General features: G+C 28.9%; 1 protein-coding gene and 1 long non-coding RNA gene across 4 annotated transcripts; one reads left to right on the forward strand and one right to left on the reverse strand.

Annotated features, from left to right (window-relative positions):
* Positions 1 to 46: 46 nt before the first annotated feature.
* Nost (Nostrin) lies at positions 47 to 18,184 on the forward strand. 3 transcript variants are annotated; one of them, XM_086916122.1, is made up of 10 exons: positions 47 to 283; positions 1,493 to 2,253; positions 5,053 to 5,628; positions 15,278 to 15,366; positions 15,642 to 15,721; positions 15,829 to 15,953; positions 16,129 to 16,590; positions 16,666 to 16,995; positions 17,067 to 17,219; positions 17,293 to 18,184. In XM_086916122.1, exons 2-10 carry the CDS (start codon positions 1,495 to 1,497, stop codon positions 17,713 to 17,715), a joined length of 2,997 nt encoding a protein of 998 aa, XP_086772248.1. In that variant the 5' UTR covers positions 47 to 283; positions 1,493 to 1,494; the 3' UTR covers positions 17,716 to 18,184. The 3 variants fall into 3 exon arrangements, with proteins under 3 accessions (XP_086772248.1, XP_031776523.1, XP_086772247.1); XM_031920663.2 differs by lacking the exon at positions 47 to 283 and having other exon boundaries at positions 1,180 to 2,253; XM_086916121.1 differs by lacking the exon at positions 47 to 283 and having other exon boundaries at positions 1,180 to 2,253; positions 16,666 to 16,848.
* On the reverse strand, positions 7,786 to 9,148 carry LOC147656297 (uncharacterized). Its single transcript, XR_015294799.1, has 2 exons — positions 8,386 to 9,148; positions 7,786 to 8,210 (listed from the first exon to the last, which is right to left on the reverse strand). It is a non-coding gene; the product is annotated as an uncharacterized LOC147656297 (long non-coding RNA).
* Positions 18,185 to 18,460: the final 276 nt, after the last annotated feature.

Raw genomic sequence — 18,460 nt, forward strand, 5'->3', positions numbered from 1 at the left:
AATGACAGCGATAATTCGTCTCGAAGATATACGATGCGTCGCGTCGACAGGATGATACTGTTAGCAAGATTAAATTTTCACGCGAAACAATCGTGACTTATATTTTTGTGGAGGTACTGTATGGCACGGTGCACTGTTTGCATGGTTGTGTAATATGTGTGTACGCAACATAATATGGATATAATTGTTCAACGCTGTTGTATAACACAGGTTCCAGCGTGAATCCAGTCACGAACGAAACGTTGTCGTGCAAACATCACAGGACGATCTCTTCGGCTACATTGTACGTGTAATACAGCTGCATCGGTGTTGGATAATTAACCTTGAATTGATCACACGTTTACATTTGTAATTCGATTCGATACTAAACTTAACGCTACGATGAATCAGTCCAATATCGATTCTTTTTTCATCGTCAATCAACATGGATTTGATTGGTCATATCGTCGTTGAATCGCTGTCTGTCCGTGCACTCAAGAATATCAATCGATCAAATTTTAATTCTCGAAAAAATAACTGAATCAAAAGTAACTCATGCCAGTAAATTTGTCTAATTTTCGTACGTATAATTAATATCGCGACTAAATTTATTGCAATACATTAAAATGACATTACCATCGAATTATTTGAAATTGTTAAATCGGTTTAATAGTTCTTCATCTTGACACGTAAAACGAAATACGAATCAATTGCACGGAAGTACAGAATCTAGCAAATTGTGTTGAATGTATCGTGAAGGGTCGTATGGAACTCATGGTATGCCAGTGTCGGGTGTGCCGCTCGAACTGACGTGACATCGTGTTACTACTCTCATTGTGAGAGAGAGAAGCGAGCTAGATGACCACTAGCGAAAACTAATACAACAAAGAATAGTGACTAGAAAAACAATTGATTCGCGGAAATTTTGAAGGCAAAGTTGAATAATAATCGAAATAGAATTAATCGTACAGTTTTTGAAAATTTAGTGAATTGAGACAATACCAAAAATTTTATGAAATAAAATCAAAAATTTATATCGTGATGTCTATCGATCATTTTTCGAAAAGTTCTTCTAAAAAAAATTATTTATGAAATCGTTCAATTCGTATATAACTCGAACAGTATATTATATATATAGATAAACGAAAGAAAAAAATAAACGAATTATTACAATTATAAATAATCAAATAATACGAATGAAGACAAAGATGACACGTATAAATATTAGATTAACTGATTTTATTATTATTATTTCATGGTGTTCTATAAACGGTGCAATCGTTACGCTATACGATTTTACGAAAAAGTATTGATAAAAACATATTATACGGATAATGCGAGAGAAAAATGGAAGAAGCGAAACATGCGTGGGCTACTTTGAAATCAGTCAGAAAACTATCATTGTTGAATAGTAATAGCAACAGCAACGGAAACAGCAACAAGAATAATTCAACGGCAATATGGTATGACATTCCAGCACCAGTGATAATTCACTGTTGTCACGAATTTCCAGACATGGCCCAATCCGATAATGCTGAGTTGATCGAGAAAAGAACGATCCTTGCGATTGAGAACGAGCAGTCGACGACCGATATTCGGGATAATAACGGACTGGAGAAATACGAGAATGAGGAGACGAGAGAGAAGCGACATAAAAACAGTGTCGAATTGACCGCAGTTTCCACTGTGAAAACCGACGATGACGGAGTACCGAAGATAAGCTTCAGTTTTCTACACGCGAATGATAATCCATCAAGATCTGTCCTCGAGAAAGGTACGGTTATGACGACCGTGACCACGACCACGACCGCGATCGAGAACGAGAATGGTAGAGATGAGTCTACGCAAGATGAATTGTATGACTTTCCTAAGAATTCATACGTCCTCGATGAAATCGAAAGCGAGAAAGTCGTAGAAAGCGAACACAACTGCGAGGATGAGGGCGAGATAGAAACGGACGGTAATGAAATTCGTATCGGCCAAGCGAAATTCCACGTGGAATCGATTGAGGTTGGAAATGTAATCAATTCACCGAAAGAAACGTGCGACGTGTCCCACGAAGAGATCGAACCGTCGCTGGAGAAAGTGAACGATTTGTACGCGAACGTAAGAAATCCAAATTCATACGATCGAAGAAACGAAAGAAAATACGTTAGATCGGAAAGCGACGGATGTGATGAAAAATTTGTATCGATCTCGGGATCTTATTCAGATCCTGAATACTCGAACGATACTTTCTTGAATGTCATTCGACCAAACGGATTATATCCAAAGGTATTAAAGACGAGTTACGGTTTAATCGGATGGCGATAAGGTTAAGGGAAAACTAGGTAATTTGTTGACAAAACTCTCTACTATTGTTACCGTCATATAGATGGCGACACATTGATATAAGCGGTAGATTCGAATATTTTTTAATTATTTATAGATATAAGACTATGCACACGAGTGACTTTTTACTGTATACTTGTATATTAATTTTCATTGTTTTCAATTTCAAAAACAAAGAAAAACATGATCATGTGGCAAAAAATTATTTACGTGCAATGGATTTAATAACGAAATAATAAATACAATTATATATTAATACAATTTTACATACAGTTTTAAATAGAATACATAAAAAAAGATTTTTTATTTTGAAATTTTTTATTGTGAAAAATCAAATCTTCACAAAATTAATATTAAAATATTCTTATTTTGTTTCACAGAGGAAAAAATTATAAATATTTATTTTATACACCTTATATTTTTAGAAAATAAAAAACTCTTCATTAATATATTTTATTTTTAGTTTTCAAGTTGATTATCCAATTAGTTAATAATTTAACAAGATACTAAATAATTTAAAAAAAGAATTTCTGAAGAATAAAAATTAAAAAATAAAAATAAAATTTTAATTCATGAATCTTATAACAATTTTTTCAAAATCTTTCTGAAATTATTATGAAATAATTAAATATAATAAATGTATTATAGAATAATTTTCTATATAATTCATCAATACTCAATTTTAAGTTTTAACAATCATTTATAATTATTTGTAGAATAACGTTGCATAGATTTTATAAAATTATTTAATCGTAAATACAATATTTGTAAAAAAATATACTAATATAAAACAATATTCTATTATATTTATTATGTATATTTTTTCTTATATTGTAATAATTATCTTATTAATTGCATATTTTTTATTATTATTATAGAAATAACAGAACTTTCTTAATTCAATATTAAATATAACAAGCTTCCAAATAATTTTCTTAATAATAAAGAAGTTCTACTTTTTGAATCATTATTTTGTATATAATGAATTAATATGATTGAAAATATAAAATAACATAATCATTTTTAAATAAGGTAAATAATAAGATAAAACGAAAAAATCAAAATCATATAATTATTGTTTAATAATAAAAAAAATTTACAATTGATAGTTTAAAATTAATCTTTGAGATGTTTTTGAAGTTTTAAATTTTTATTTTCTTAATATGTTTTTAGACATATTATTTGATTTTTTAATTTTTATTTTTATTATATCACAAATATTATTTTAAATCTTATATCACAAATATAGTGATAATTTAAAATGAATAATATTTAAAATAATAAGATTTTTAAAATCATAGTTTCTGAAAGATATTATCTAAATACAATATTAGTAAAAAAGTTAATAATTTTGCAATAGTATTATTAATCAAAAAATAGATTTTGTTAATAATATTAAATTTTAAAAATCTAAATAAGTGCAACAAAAGTTTAAAGGGTATCTTATAATAAATGTAATTAAAACATTATTTTCTATTATGTTTTTTTCATAGATAAATAATATCTACAGCCTGTTTTAATATCCACAATTCGAATCGAATTAATGATTTTTATGATTTTTTAATGATCAATAAATGATTTTTGCCATTTGAATTTGAATGAACGAGGAAATAAATGTGAGTTAGATCGGTGTTAAATTTCTTTCAGTAGTTTATCTTATTCAGCATTTCACATCAAGGTTTCATTTCCAAGAATTGATTGAAATAGCGGACGTTAAAGCAAGCATTATTGTATTTATTGTATTTATAAAAAAATTAAAGCATACCTAATCGATTTCAATGATATTGAAATATGTTGTCAAGATCAACATTTTGAACAACTCTTTTTTTTTTTTTTCAATTATTATATAAATGGTTAATAAATGATACATATTGTTATACATCTACAAACACGTATAAGTGATTCAATGTTGTAATAATTTTTTCCAAATATCTCGATCATTGTTAAATTAAAACGATTATACGTAAAGGAAAAAATTGTTCAAAATTTTGTCTCTTATTGCCTTATAATATATTTCAGAATCGTGTTTCCATTTCTATATACATTAAAATCCATGAAAATAATTCAACACTAGCAGGGAATTGATCTAATCCAAAAATTTTGATTTAAATAAAATAATTTCTATATTATATAATTCGTTATTCACGAAACAATTTTTTTCCTGACGAAATATTTTATTTATAATGAAATCAAGGCTTCAAAAATTTCAGTTTTTTTTTAAATATAACTCTGTAATGATGCGAAATAGAGTTTTAAAAATTTTAAATTAGAAAATGTTCACATTTTAATGCTCTATCATCTGGATGCAAAAAAAAATTTCCAGATAAAATTGTATTCAAAATATGAAAACGCATTGATTTCAGATTTCTTCAAAGAGATTTCCTGTTCAAAAAAAAAAAAAAAATTATTTCACGTGTAACCTATTACAAAAACTTTCATTCAAATCGATAATTTTCAAATCAGGTGAATTTCTCTATAGAACACTATAGAAATATTCGAATATTTCCGTGAGTCAGTATAATCACGAAAGTTAATTAGATATTATCGATTTCAAAAGAGAAATGAATCTAGCGAAAAGTATTGAAAGTTTATTATACACTTAGTTTTCCCTAATATCGAATCTTAATTTTTCCCTTCTCGGAAAGAAAGATTGAGAAAGGAAGATTTATCGCCAAGATCCGATCGTCGTCGTGCCGGTTGCCGGTTTCTCCTCGATCGAAAACGAACACTTTAAAATTGCAGAAACATCGGCTGGGGAAAGCATGGGAGAAAATGCGAACCTGGCTACGCGACGAGACCTCTCGAATCAACGAGATTGTGAACAAACACGCGAAATTGCAAGCTGTCGGCGCTCTTTCCGGGGAATCCGTTGCTCCAACCGTTTCCAAGTCAAATAGCGCCTCTTACGACCTGCTCAAAGCGAAAACTCGGGAATCGGGATCGATCACCAGAATCGAGGAATTCGGTTTGTCCTCTCTGTCGAAAGACGATGTAAACTCTTCTCCGGAGAAAGAGGTGACCGTTTCTATGGGAGAGCAAGTGAAAAATAAAAACGGTTTAAGGAAAAGTATCGCCACCTCGGAGACCGTGTTGAATGAGAAGAGCGAAACGATAGTTCCTCCGGTTTCTTTCAGCATGGACAAGCTTTGCTCCGATACGGAGAACGACGAGAGGGACAACGTGGTCAGTGGAGAGACCGAGGGCAGGGATCATGCTCGAAAAGCAGGTCTAATTAAGAGGAGAATGCTGGGGTCAATCAGAGGGTTAATGGCCTCCACTCATCTTCTTCACTCATCTTCTGCTCACGAGATCGAAGAGGTACATTGTTCTATTTTGTTTAAAAGCGTCGTCCTCTTTCTCTTATCTCGTTTTATCTACCGCAAAGGTGGATCTCCTCCGCTTGTTTCTTCCTTCTTTTCACCTCAATACGTATGTATGCATCAGAATATTTCTGGTCCTGTGAGATAATCTAACCTCGTACTATCTAACCTCGAAGAAAAGTTTAGAATTTTTTTTTGGAAACACCAACAATGTTTTCTTGATCTGTACGATTCTGTTGTTAAAACAGAATTGTGCAATATCAATTATTTTAAATTTTTTGTTACATCGAAAAAGGATATTTAAAAGAGCTGATAAAAAAAAAAGGAAATTTCTATTTTAGAAAATTTATGATTAAAAAAAACGAAAAGTTCTCGATACAATATCGATTAATTATTAAATTTATAAATAATTAAAATATTAATAAAAAAATGTTTAGTTAAAATAAAAGAATTTTATTAAAATTTTATAGTTATAAATATCTATTAATTTTAATATAATTAATTAATCTATCTTAATATAATTAATCTTCACGTTCGATATATACTATATTCTTTTTTAAGATTTTAGACATTTTTTCTTCTTGAAAAAAAAAAAAGATCGTGATGTTTATTACGATTTAAGAAAAGAACCAGTAATATTATAATGCCTAGAAAAACAATATTCTTATTATTATTCTGTCTCAACGTATAGTATAATAAAATTATGAATAGAAATAAAAAATAAAAAATAAAAGTAAAAGTAATGGAGAATAATTTATATTACGTATTATTATAAATTAATTGATCTTTTTAATGATACAAATTAGAATAATTATTTAGTTTTCTTGTTATTCAGTGCTATAAATGTGCGATTTGTGCTCTATCAAAAAAATTCTCTATCAAACTTTTAATCTATAAGATAAATGTTTCAATGTATCGGAGACGATAGTGTAAAATCAATATGATGCCGAAGTATATATCAGAAAATTATTTATTTAAAATATTATTTAAAAAAAGTAATACTAATGTCTAAGCAGGAGCAAATAAAAACCAACATTAGTATGCAAATATTGCAAGTTAGTTGATATCGAATGATTCCCTCTAGTTCAAATTTTACAATCGTATTACTCGTAGTTCGTGTCCAGTAATAATTTTAGTGCGCACTTCCTAGATGTCGTTACAAGTATCTGAAACAATATGTCTCACGATCTTTTGAAAAATAAATAACGAATTAAAAGCAATTGAAAATTCATTGAAATGCTAAATATGTGTTATATATATTTTCATTTCAATAATCTTCGCAATAGTTGTTTAATTTTTACGTTACATAATAGATTGCTCTTTCAAAAGATCACGAGACATCCTGTTTCACTTATGACAATGCAAGGAACGACATTGCCTACTAAAACTATCGTTACATACGTAATGTCATCGTAAAATTTAAACTAATAATAGTGAACATTATCAGTTACACGGTTGAACAGAACTAGTTTCTTTCTATAACTAGTTTTTTTCTATAATAGGGAAACAAAAAACATTTTATAAACTTATTAATAATCTAATCTTTAATGAATATTTCTTGATCTTTATGGGACAATACGTAATTCGTATATAGGTTATTTTGTATTTCAATAATTGATATTAAGTATATTATTTAATGATTGATACTTTTAGTATTATCTTTTTATTATAGTTTATTTGGACGCATCTAGTGTAAGAATGAAGCGATATGGTGCAATGACTTATAATTTTATTCTCTATTGCATAATTGCTCAAGCAATGAAAATAATTTGGAATGCTTTAAATCATTACAAGAATGTGTAATAACGTGTTATATCAAAATGCTAAAATTGAAAGTTCACAATTTTAGAAACTCGCTTAAGATTTTAAAAAATATAAATAACGATGACTTTTCAATAACTCAAACACTGCAAATCATGAGTTATGGTATGTTGCAGCAAATGTATGATATCATTATTACGTATCTTTATCAAAATGTAGAATATGTCCTGATGAAGGCTGTTGCGCGAATTTCCATATTAAGAATAGTGGGAGAAATTGGTGTAGTTAGTATTGTGACTCATACATACTGTATTCAAATAGAGATAGAAGAAGAAATAGTGGATATTGTTTGAGGTTAGATTAACTTAGAGATTCAACTAAAAAATAACAATAATAAGTTTGCAAACATTTTTAATAGAAATTAAGATCTTTTTTACATCATAATGCAATATAATAATTTATAAAGATAATAGGATCTTTCAGACGATTTATCACTTAAATAATTGACCTCTATTACCGTGCGAATCGTAAAAAAAAGCTAAAGCCAAGCTTAATTTATTATCGTTAAGCCAATCTGACTTTAAATCAGTGCTTCCCTTTTGCTTTATTTTAACTTCTCTCTTAGCATAATTAAATTAATTAAATTTTGAAAAAAATATAATTCTTCTTTTTAAGTTAATATCAATTCTATCATTTTTAGAATTTTTTATAATAAATATACATAATTAAGTATTTCAAGAGATATTTATAAGTTTTGTTGTGTCATGTTTATTAATTTTCAAATAAAGTTAGAAAATTCTTTATGCGCTTTATAGAGATCTAGAAACAGATTTAATTTATTTTTTCTAACAAAGATAACGCAGAAAGAAAATTGTTAAAATTTTAAGATTTCTCATATATGTTGAAATGGTGGAAATTATATTTAAAAAGATAATAAACTTTAACTTTAAATAATTACTTTTAAAAATTCAAATTTCACTTTTATAAGACATACCTTGCTAGAAAACATTGCCCTAGATTCTAACAATACAATAAAAAAGGATATTTCTTATTTCTTCTCTTCACTCCTTAATTTCCCCTATTATTTTATAATGTGAGAATTCGCACGTCAACAAAAATACATCAATTCCTTCTATGAAAGAAACAAGCATTGAGATAATATGACATTTTCCATCTATATAAAGGTACGTTCTCACTGTATTTACGAATCATCAAGGCTACTTGATACCAAGTGTGAATGTTACATGTAGTTTGGACAGCATGACTTGAAATACTAAAGGTATGCTAATCGATTTATCGATTGTCGGTAAACATTTAAAAGAAGCCATGCCAAAACTATGAGTAGAGAGGCATGTTCGACAACATAATCAGATTTTAATTGGTATTTTTAAATCCATCGTTGCATATTCAAGATTAATATCGTTCAAAATTAAATCTTTCGTAAAATCATTTGCATTGTAAATATTTTTATCGTATTGCAAGATACACTCAAAATCTTCGTTTTTTGAATTTCTTTTTTTTCTTTGTAATTATATATAAAATATAAATAAACATTATGTACTAAATGCAGCAATTATCATCGTGATTTATCATATTGAGATTAAATGTTCATTATTATATCTATAAAATTCAGATATAATTACAAATATTAACAAAACCGAAGAATTAGGTTATTCGTCGAGTGTCTATATAGAGAGAATATGGGTTAAAAACTAATTGAATGTCGTATCATTTTTTTGATGTGATGGCAAGAACTGACAAATGTTGAATTGATTTTAATTGAACTATATTTTGATAAATATTGACGCAATACAACGTAATGCTTTCTATTCGCAATTATGATACTTGAAAATGATATAACAAAGATACGTATTAAATACTTAGATAGACTTAAGTATTTGTTACGTTGTCGTTCTTATATCATATATCGCTTATTAATTTTTTTTATTATAATAATTTACGACAATATTATCAGTCTATATAAAAATAGAGAATATGATAGATAAAAAAAATATCAATAAAGAAATAGAAGGAGAGATATTTATATGTAACAATTATATATATATATATATAAAATTTAGGAAAATTTAAAAAAAAAATGCTTATTATTGTTTCGATTTAACATTAAATATAAAAAACCAATATAATTAAGAATTTTTTTTTTCGCATAATAATACTTATGATATTTCAATTTTTAAGTAAATTTTTCAAATTTGAAGCTATTTGCATAAAATACAAGAAAAAAAAAATCTTTTTTTCCTCGATATCTGCATCTGATTTATATCATACGATATAGAATTTTTTTTAAATTTAAAATTTAAAAATGATTAAAAATATATTTGTTTCCCTCCTACTATAAGATTCTTAATGTAGATTATCAATTATTATATATGTTCACATTATTATATACATTATTACCTGTTTCTTTTTTTAAATATTATACAAAGATATCATCATCCGTATCAAAATATAATAAAAGATAGGTTCTTCATGAATGAGATAATTCAATTCCGTTTTTGATATAAATGAACGAATAGCGTGGCAGTAAAATATATCCCGTTCAAATTGATTTAATTAGATATGATTATTTTTTTTAACATGACATCAAAAAAAATCAAGAAATGATAGATTTTGATATATATGCTTATCCTCATATTGATATGCAACCAATATTGCTAAAAAATAAATAATAGTATATTCTCTCGGTGAATTTTCACGAGGGACTACGAAAACATGAACGATGTAACTGACACTAATTACAATGAAATAAATCACAAATGTATTTATTCACACGACAAACAACTTTCTCGCAACCATAGCTAACATTCCGATATTTGCACAAATAGAATAACGAATGAAATCTTAATATAATCTTAAAAGCTCGTTTTAACCGATATTTTCATGAAGTTGAAAAATTTATCTTTCATTCACATTTTCTAATATTTTCAAAAAATTTCCTCTCATATGTACAATTTTTGCAATAAGAGATTTTCTTTCCTTTTCCTTTTTTTTTTTTTTTTTTTGAATATAACTTTGACATTTATTTTGTTCTATTTTATTTCTACAATACTGACAACTTTTTGAGTTTCCAAATCGATGGATTCGAGTTTAACCACATGGTTTTTGGTCGCTTCGTGATGGTCAACAGTGCGTTAACAACGAGGTAAAGAAATTCCTTTCTCACGGATCTCGAATTTCCCGGTCGTGCGATGCGAGGAAAAACATTTCTTTCGTTCAAATATTTTTCGTTTCCTGTCAACAAGTTCGTCATTAACGCGAGAAACTAACTTCATCATATGTTCAAGGTTGTGCAAATTTTCACTTGGGAATAATAGAAGGGGAAATAACTGTGTGTCTATGCTATACATATTATTGTTAGGATTTAGAAAAAATTTGAAAAATGATATTTGTGGATGTGTTGTTTTTTGATCGTATTCAGAAGCTAGAACGATATGATTATAATATAAATCATGATGCTAACAATTTTCCTCATTATGTCCTCAATATAAGAGTTCATCTGACAATCTTAATATCACATATTAAGTTGTCAGAAAAATTTCTTCTGTGAGAAAAATGAAAAAAAGAAAGTAATGGGAGAAATAGAGAGGGAAAAAAAAAATAATAGATATAAAAATATAGTATAAACAAGATACATATAAAACAAGATTCCTAATAATATATTTAAATTATTCGAGAAAAAGGATGTTTTATATATAGAATGCGTAAAATATGTTGGTAAAGAAAAAGAACAAGTATTAAAATTATTCTTTTTTAATTTAAATTTGTATTATTAGAGTAAAAGAGATTTTTTTAATGCAATAAAATAAAACACTCTATTTTCCTTCATAGAGAAGTCTGTTCTCATAAAGAAGTTTTTTTCTGGCAACCTTGATCACATCTACTTTTTTCTTCTAGCAGTAAGATAATCGTGAGCAATGAATATAACCAGTCAGACCGAACAAACGATCAAAGTGAAGAAAGTGTGAGAAAGTTGGATGGAGAAAATAACCGACTTTATTTCTTTCTGTGTGTTCTTTGTTATTTATATATATATATATATAGTACTTATATGTACGATATGATATCGTGTGATTGTAATAAGTGAAAAAAATGATAATTCCATTTTGATTACACGTCATCATCTTTTTTTACCAACTCTGTACATCTTAAAGATACGTATAATCAATCGCAAAAATATTCGAACACACACTGCTATAACTTTGACTTCCATATTATAAATCTGAGATAGATATAAATAGGGCAACACACGATGTTTTGCAATATGCTGTATAAATGTCAGAATATAAAAAAATGTTTGATTTAATTTATAATATCATCGATTAGATATTAAAAGAAAAAATATCGAAGAAACTAAAGTGGATTTATTTTCATGTTAAATAAAAATATTTGGATATATTATGAATTTAAATTATCGAAAAAAAAAAAAAAAAAAAAACACAGATATAATGAATTCTTATGAAATTAATAGAACGATAAAATTGATAAACACTAAAGAAAAATAATTATTTTTTTTATCTAGCAGAGGAGTAAGAACAACGTCAATTATTAAAAAAAAAAAATAATAATTTTTAACACGTTAACGAACAAAAAAGTATCGAATCAAATATTAAACTTTTAATATAAAATTATTTTGGTTTTTGAAGGTTTCGTGAAAAATTTTTTTTTAATATTTAATTTAATACTTTTATTTATATAGTCCAAATTGAATTTTTCAGATAAATTAAAATTACATCGATATTTTTAACCAACTGCAACGTTAAATGTGATAATACCACTTATACTCGTTTCGAAAACTATTTTAGCACTTGCTCGACCTGTCCGACTTTCTATGCGAAATAACATTAATTTACCTAGGGATTTCTTGATCCTTTTAATCTGTTTCATCTCTTGTTTTAATCTGTATTTAAATCTTAATATTCAATTAAATTAAATTATTGAGAGAGATCCGTAAACTATTTAAAAGTTTTTCTTTTTTTTTTTTTTTTTTTCGCCTAATTTTATAAATATTTGTTCATTAGTTTAATTCTTGTTTTCAGGAAACAATATTTGTTTTTATTCCATCTAATAAATAATTTTGAATAAAAAAACTGATTTGGAATAAATTAAATAAAGAAAATTATCTTTTCGCATCTTAATTTGCTCGTTTATATCGCGAATAATAATTTTAATACATTTTAAATACATATTTGAAAAAAAATATGTTTAAAAAAAAAAAAAAACTTAAAATTTTAAAATTCCTTAAAATTATTTCAAAACTTAATTTTTTTTACAAACTCTAGAAAAACATCAAGTCTTTTTCATTATTAAAAGAATAATTCAATAATTCGTTCGTTTTATTTTAATGTATATCTTACAAGGACGAAGAACCAATTTCTTATCTTATCTAATTACCGGTCTAAAATAACAAATCAAATTGTATCACGGTTTATTCTTCAGCTTATCGGATGTTAAAGATTCGAGATAATACGATAAAAATTGGAAATATATATGGAAAATTGAACGTACGAAAGAAAGCAGAGAGAAGGCGAGAAACCGTACGAGGTTCGTGAGAGGTATACGTGCGTTAATAGCTGGTTACGGTGATAGTACTCGCGACCTCCGCGATTTCACCGTGTCACGTGAACCTAAGCCAAGGAAATCTCGAAGGTAAAAGGGAAAGGAACCTTGTGCGTCGATTGCGATCTCTCGATATTTCACCTCTATTTTCATTTATTGAAAGAACGATGAACGATGCTCCCAATTAACCTCGATCCTTCTTATAAACCACTCGAGAATTAAAACTAATTCTCGATGCTTTTCAAATTGAATTTTGAGAATGGGGTAGACCTTTTTATCTTTAACGCAACATCAAGGTCTAGGCCGAAATTCAACATTTGAAGATATGTTGTTTATTTATTATATAGTTAAAATTTCTTATTCTAATAATTCTAATAATAAATTTCTTAAGGTTTTTAAATTCTTGAAACTCACGATACTTTCGAAATTAAGAATCTTTCTTTCTTTTTTTTTTTTTTTTTTGCTTTTCTAAGGAATAATACTACAACATTATATGTCAAGAATTAAAATTTTGATACATTTTAATCCCTACATTCTTCAAATTTATGTTCATCGTCAGATTGAACAGTAAATTGGAAAAAATTAAATTTTTATTTTATATGAAATTCATTATTGCCACAACATGTTTTAAATTAAATATTACGGGAAGTTATATAATTACTTTTTACTTAGATTTCGAAGCGAACACGAAATTTTTGATTTGGTTTCGCAATTTTCATCTCTTTCTTACTTATTTATATATATATATATCTCGATTTGAATTTGTAACATGTAACAATGGATAAAAATTATTTTTGTTGCTTGTTACGTTTCATTCAATTAAAAAAAATTAGCTGAATGTGGCTAAAATTTAATCTAATATTTTCCTAACCTATTTTTAATTTCTTCCATAACCGTGTTATGTGTGTGTGTGTGTGTGTGTGTGTGTGTGTGTTGGTTATCCATTATATTATATATAATATTTAATCTGACGTATTAATTAACCTTTTGGTTGGAAAAGTTTCGACATCGACATTTAATTGTAAATCAATAATTTTGTTCTGCACATTTTCAATTCGCAAATAAATTTATTTGCAAATGAATTCGTACGAATACGCTCATTTTTATCGAACGATTTTTACTTTCGATATCTACCAGAAAATTAATCTCTCTTCGTGCTTAATTATATATTTCTCTTGAATACATTGGCATTAAGTGTGGCGAAATAATAACTATATACCTCTTTTTGTATGTATTTAATTAAATTAACGCCAACTGTTTCTTGACAACTAATGACATCATAATATCATATTTAAGGTTTTTTTTAACCGATTCTTTTAACTCGCATATACAGTTCTATTATATCTTTTTTCATATTTAATGAATTATTTGCATTTCAATAACGACTTAAAATCTTATTATTATATATATATATATTTTTTTTTGCATTATTAAAAAGCTATTTCAAATTTAATATTTATATAAACTTTCGATTTTTTCAATTTGCTACACAATTACGCTACAACATTTGAATATTTTTAATTTTAAATAAAGTCTTAAGTAACAAGAAAATAGATGTAAACATGTTATAATGAAGCAATATTTTTTATTATCCTTACTTAATAGCTTTTTTTATATTAAATCTGTTGCAACGTTCAGTTATAAATCTTTATAAATTGTAATTAACTTTTTCATTTATAATTAATATTATAATTTTTAGAAAGAATTATTTCAATCGAATTAAAATAATTTCATCAAAAAAAAAAAAAAGAAAAAAAGAACAATCAAACTTAAGTCGCTTAAGAAGAGAAAATTTTTAAATTTTTAGGAATAGCGCTGGATTAGAAAGTCGTGTCTAAGCCGGAAAATAACTCGGGAGATTGAGTCGGGCGTAACGTCAAATATACATTTCTAATTTTTATATACCATTTCTTCAAACTAGTCATCGAGTCGAGAAAAATACTTCTAATACAAGACACGTAACACGTAACACGACTAATGATAAGAACAGTAAATAAATTTCCTCTTGTAATCGGTTCATTTTATAAGGAAGTTTTCATTACATCGATACATTTTTCGTTTAATGTCGTCAAAATTCTCTGCAAAAAAGTATTATTTACGGTAATCGTTGTGTTTCCCCGCCACGTGCACGGAACTCGAGACAACAACAACACGAATTCAAAGCGAAATCGTTATAACTCATTCGTTAAGAAATGTTCTATTTCGTGAGTTAACCGCCACTTCTCTTTATCAGAATCGTTCAAGCGGACTTCAACCGACTTTAATCTTGAAAAAGATGAAATAAAGAATTAATTATTTGCCGTTTGCAGGGAGGACAAGGAGGATTCGAAGATGTTCGAAGGTACGTAAAACAAGGAGGCGATTTTTGCAAGGAATTGGCATCGATTCTACACGAAAGGTGAATTATTTCATGATGATCATATAATCGATACGACGATATATTATTTTTTTTTTATAAAATTTCAACTATACATACGTATGATAAATAGTTTACTCCTTGTACGTATCTTAAAATATTTCTCAAAAAAAAAAAAGAAAGAAAGAAAATAGGCAATCAATTATTATTTAATCGGTTCTCTTTATTATTTTAATATATTAACTTCTTCGCTTCATCTTGCGATATATATATATATATATATATATATATCGAATTAGCATAGATTTTCATTTCAGAGCGGAATTAGAAGCGAATTATGCGAAAGGACTGAACAAGTTGGGCAATAAATTGATTAAAGCATGTGCAAAGGATCAAGGTATGTTATTTCACAAGTCTATCGATCGATTTGCCAATAATCAAATGCGAAACGAGAGATATCGAGTTGAAAAATAAAAATTTATTAATACGCTTTGGTAAACGCAGGTGGCAACGGTGGCGGAGGCGTGAACGAGGCATGGAGATGCGTCGGCGAGGAGATGGAGGCCACCGCCGAGGCTCATAGACTTTGGGGAATTACGCTTAGCGAACAACTCGCCAAACCGCTGAGAGTAAAATTTATTTTGAAAATTTCAACTCGTTCAATTATCATTACTTTGAATATAACGTTACCTTGATTTTTATTATCGCATAATGTGTCAAGTGTGAATCGAAACTGAATTTTAAAGAAGAAGAAGAATATATTTGTACTTTCTTAAAAAAAAAAGTGTTTGCAAACGTTCGCAGATAGGAGTAGCAGAGGCTCAAGCGCGTTCGAGAAAATCTATCGAGAATTCCGTGGACAAAGCTGGGAAATCTCTTCACGAGTGGCGTAACATTGCGATTAAAAGTAAAAAGCAGAGTTTCGCTTGCGCGCGGGAAAACGAGAGGTTGCAAGATTTAGCGAGGCTGCAAACGATCAGCCAGAGCCAACAGGCGAATAACAAGTCATCGACTCATATGACCGAGAAGGAAGCCAATAAACTCGAAGCGAGGAGGAGAAAGGCCGAGGATTCGTCCCGTAGGGCGGACACGGAGTTTTATACAGTGAGCGTGAGAGCCGAAAGAGCTAGGCTTGAATACGAAAGCACGATGAGGAAGGGGGCCAAGCAAATGGAACTTCTCGAGGAAGAGCGATTAAGCGCTCTAAAGGATCTCGCCAACGTTTATCTGGCTCACCTGCAAGCTTTAGCTCCCCGTTTGCAACAGGTACATACAGGATTAACTATCCTTTGAAAAAAAAAAAAAAGAAACAAATAAATATCTCCGTTCATTTATCTACAGATTGCAGACCGTTTGGCAGCTCCTATACGTAATTGCAACGTATCTCAGGATATCGAGATTTTAAAGAATCTTATACGCAGGGTGGAGAGTAGCGATGGGTGTAATTCGGAACAGCTGTTACCAGATTTCTATGCTGAACACGTTACTCTGGCGATGAACAGAGAACGTAGGAAACAAGCGTTGGTAAGAGTTCTTCATTTGATCAGGCAAGACTTGGAGCGTGAAAAACGCGGGAGGGAAGGGCTGGAAACTCTTCACAGAGCTTTCATTGCGACGCCAGCATTCGCGGCAGACGAGAGTACGCAAAATGTAACGGAGAAGCTACATCACGTACGATACGACATTTTCTTTTCTAAATTATACCATCGTTCGTCGTGATCAAACGTTTATAATTCCTTTAGATGCGTTCCATGTTGGTGTATCTGGAGGCAGCAAGGTACAAAGTTGGGGGAACATTAGCAGAAGTAGAGGGCAGCAAACGAATAAAGCATCCATTGGCTGAACACATTTTAGTTTCAAGAGATAAACAAGGTTTGCAGCAAAGTGTCCTTAAGGTAAACATATAAATTACATATAAATTGCATATCTAGATCTAGGAAAAGGTAAGTGTATATACTCGTTTTGCAGATTCCTTCTTGGGCAAAGAACGAATCGTTCGAGATTCAGGATGACGAAGACGAGATAGATGTCCATCTCGTAAAGGATCATGATGCTGAAAGTCGTCATTGGGTCGTCGATCGAACAGCTGGGGATGGCAACTCGGAAAATCCACCGGACGAGGATGACTTTAGTGATTTTGACGAATTCAGCAGTCATTCTGAAGATAATAACAATCAAGATATGGACGCTGCCGAAACGAGTGGCAAATCCGATGGAACGGAACAGTGTAGAGCTATTTATCAATATTCAGCGAATTTAAACGACGAGCTTAGTCTAAGTCCTGGAGATTTAATCACAGTCCATCAAAAGCAACCGGACGGTTGGTGGATAGGCGAATGCAGGGGTCGAACTGGAATATTTCCAGCCACTTATGTTCAAGTTATTCATTAATCGATTCATCCGACTTATTATTAAAGATAAAATAATAAAAAGAGAACAGGTGAGTATGGAATAACGTGTATGAAAAATATTCGCAATTAAAATATAGAAAAATGAGTGGTGACAACGAAAGATATCGATCAGCGATAAACTACCAAAGTGTGCTACAAATAATAACGTGGCCTTTCTAAATGTTAAATTTAAAACTGTACAAAGTAACATTTCTTTACTTCGATAAGAAATACCGATGCACTAAAAAAAAAAATTACTATCGCTATGTCGCGAGAATATTTTTTAAACGTATACACGCGTTTATAATATCAAAACATGTTATTACGTGCTTTTTTTTTTACGTTCATTCAAAGTGCCAACAACAACGATACATAAAGACTACGCGGAATGCAGAAAATCAATTTTCGAAGAAGTTCATATTATCGCCACAATATTGTAAATTGTAATAAAGGAGAGAAAAAAAAAAGAATATTTATACAACGAAATATTTCTTTCTATTTGTATTTGTTCTTATGCAGTATAATTTATAAATTGTAATATAAAGTCATAGATAGAATTTAAAAGATCCCGTGCGCACAAATTTTCGCTGTGCGATTATTTTCAATTCGAAAAAACAAGACATATAATCGTGCGATAAATAAATCGTAATTAACGAAAGAAGTGATTAGGCTTTAAATAATCGAAGACTGCTTATTCATGCAGTATTCATTTATAATTAAATTAGGGTGATATGTACATAATTTAA

Source organism: Apis florea, unplaced genomic scaffold, assembly GCF_048593485.1.
Source record: "Apis florea isolate Af1SG1 unplaced genomic scaffold, ASM4859348v1 contig_37_pilon, whole genome shotgun sequence".
In the NCBI taxonomy this organism is placed as follows: Eukaryota; Metazoa; Arthropoda; class Insecta; order Hymenoptera; family Apidae; genus Apis; species Apis florea.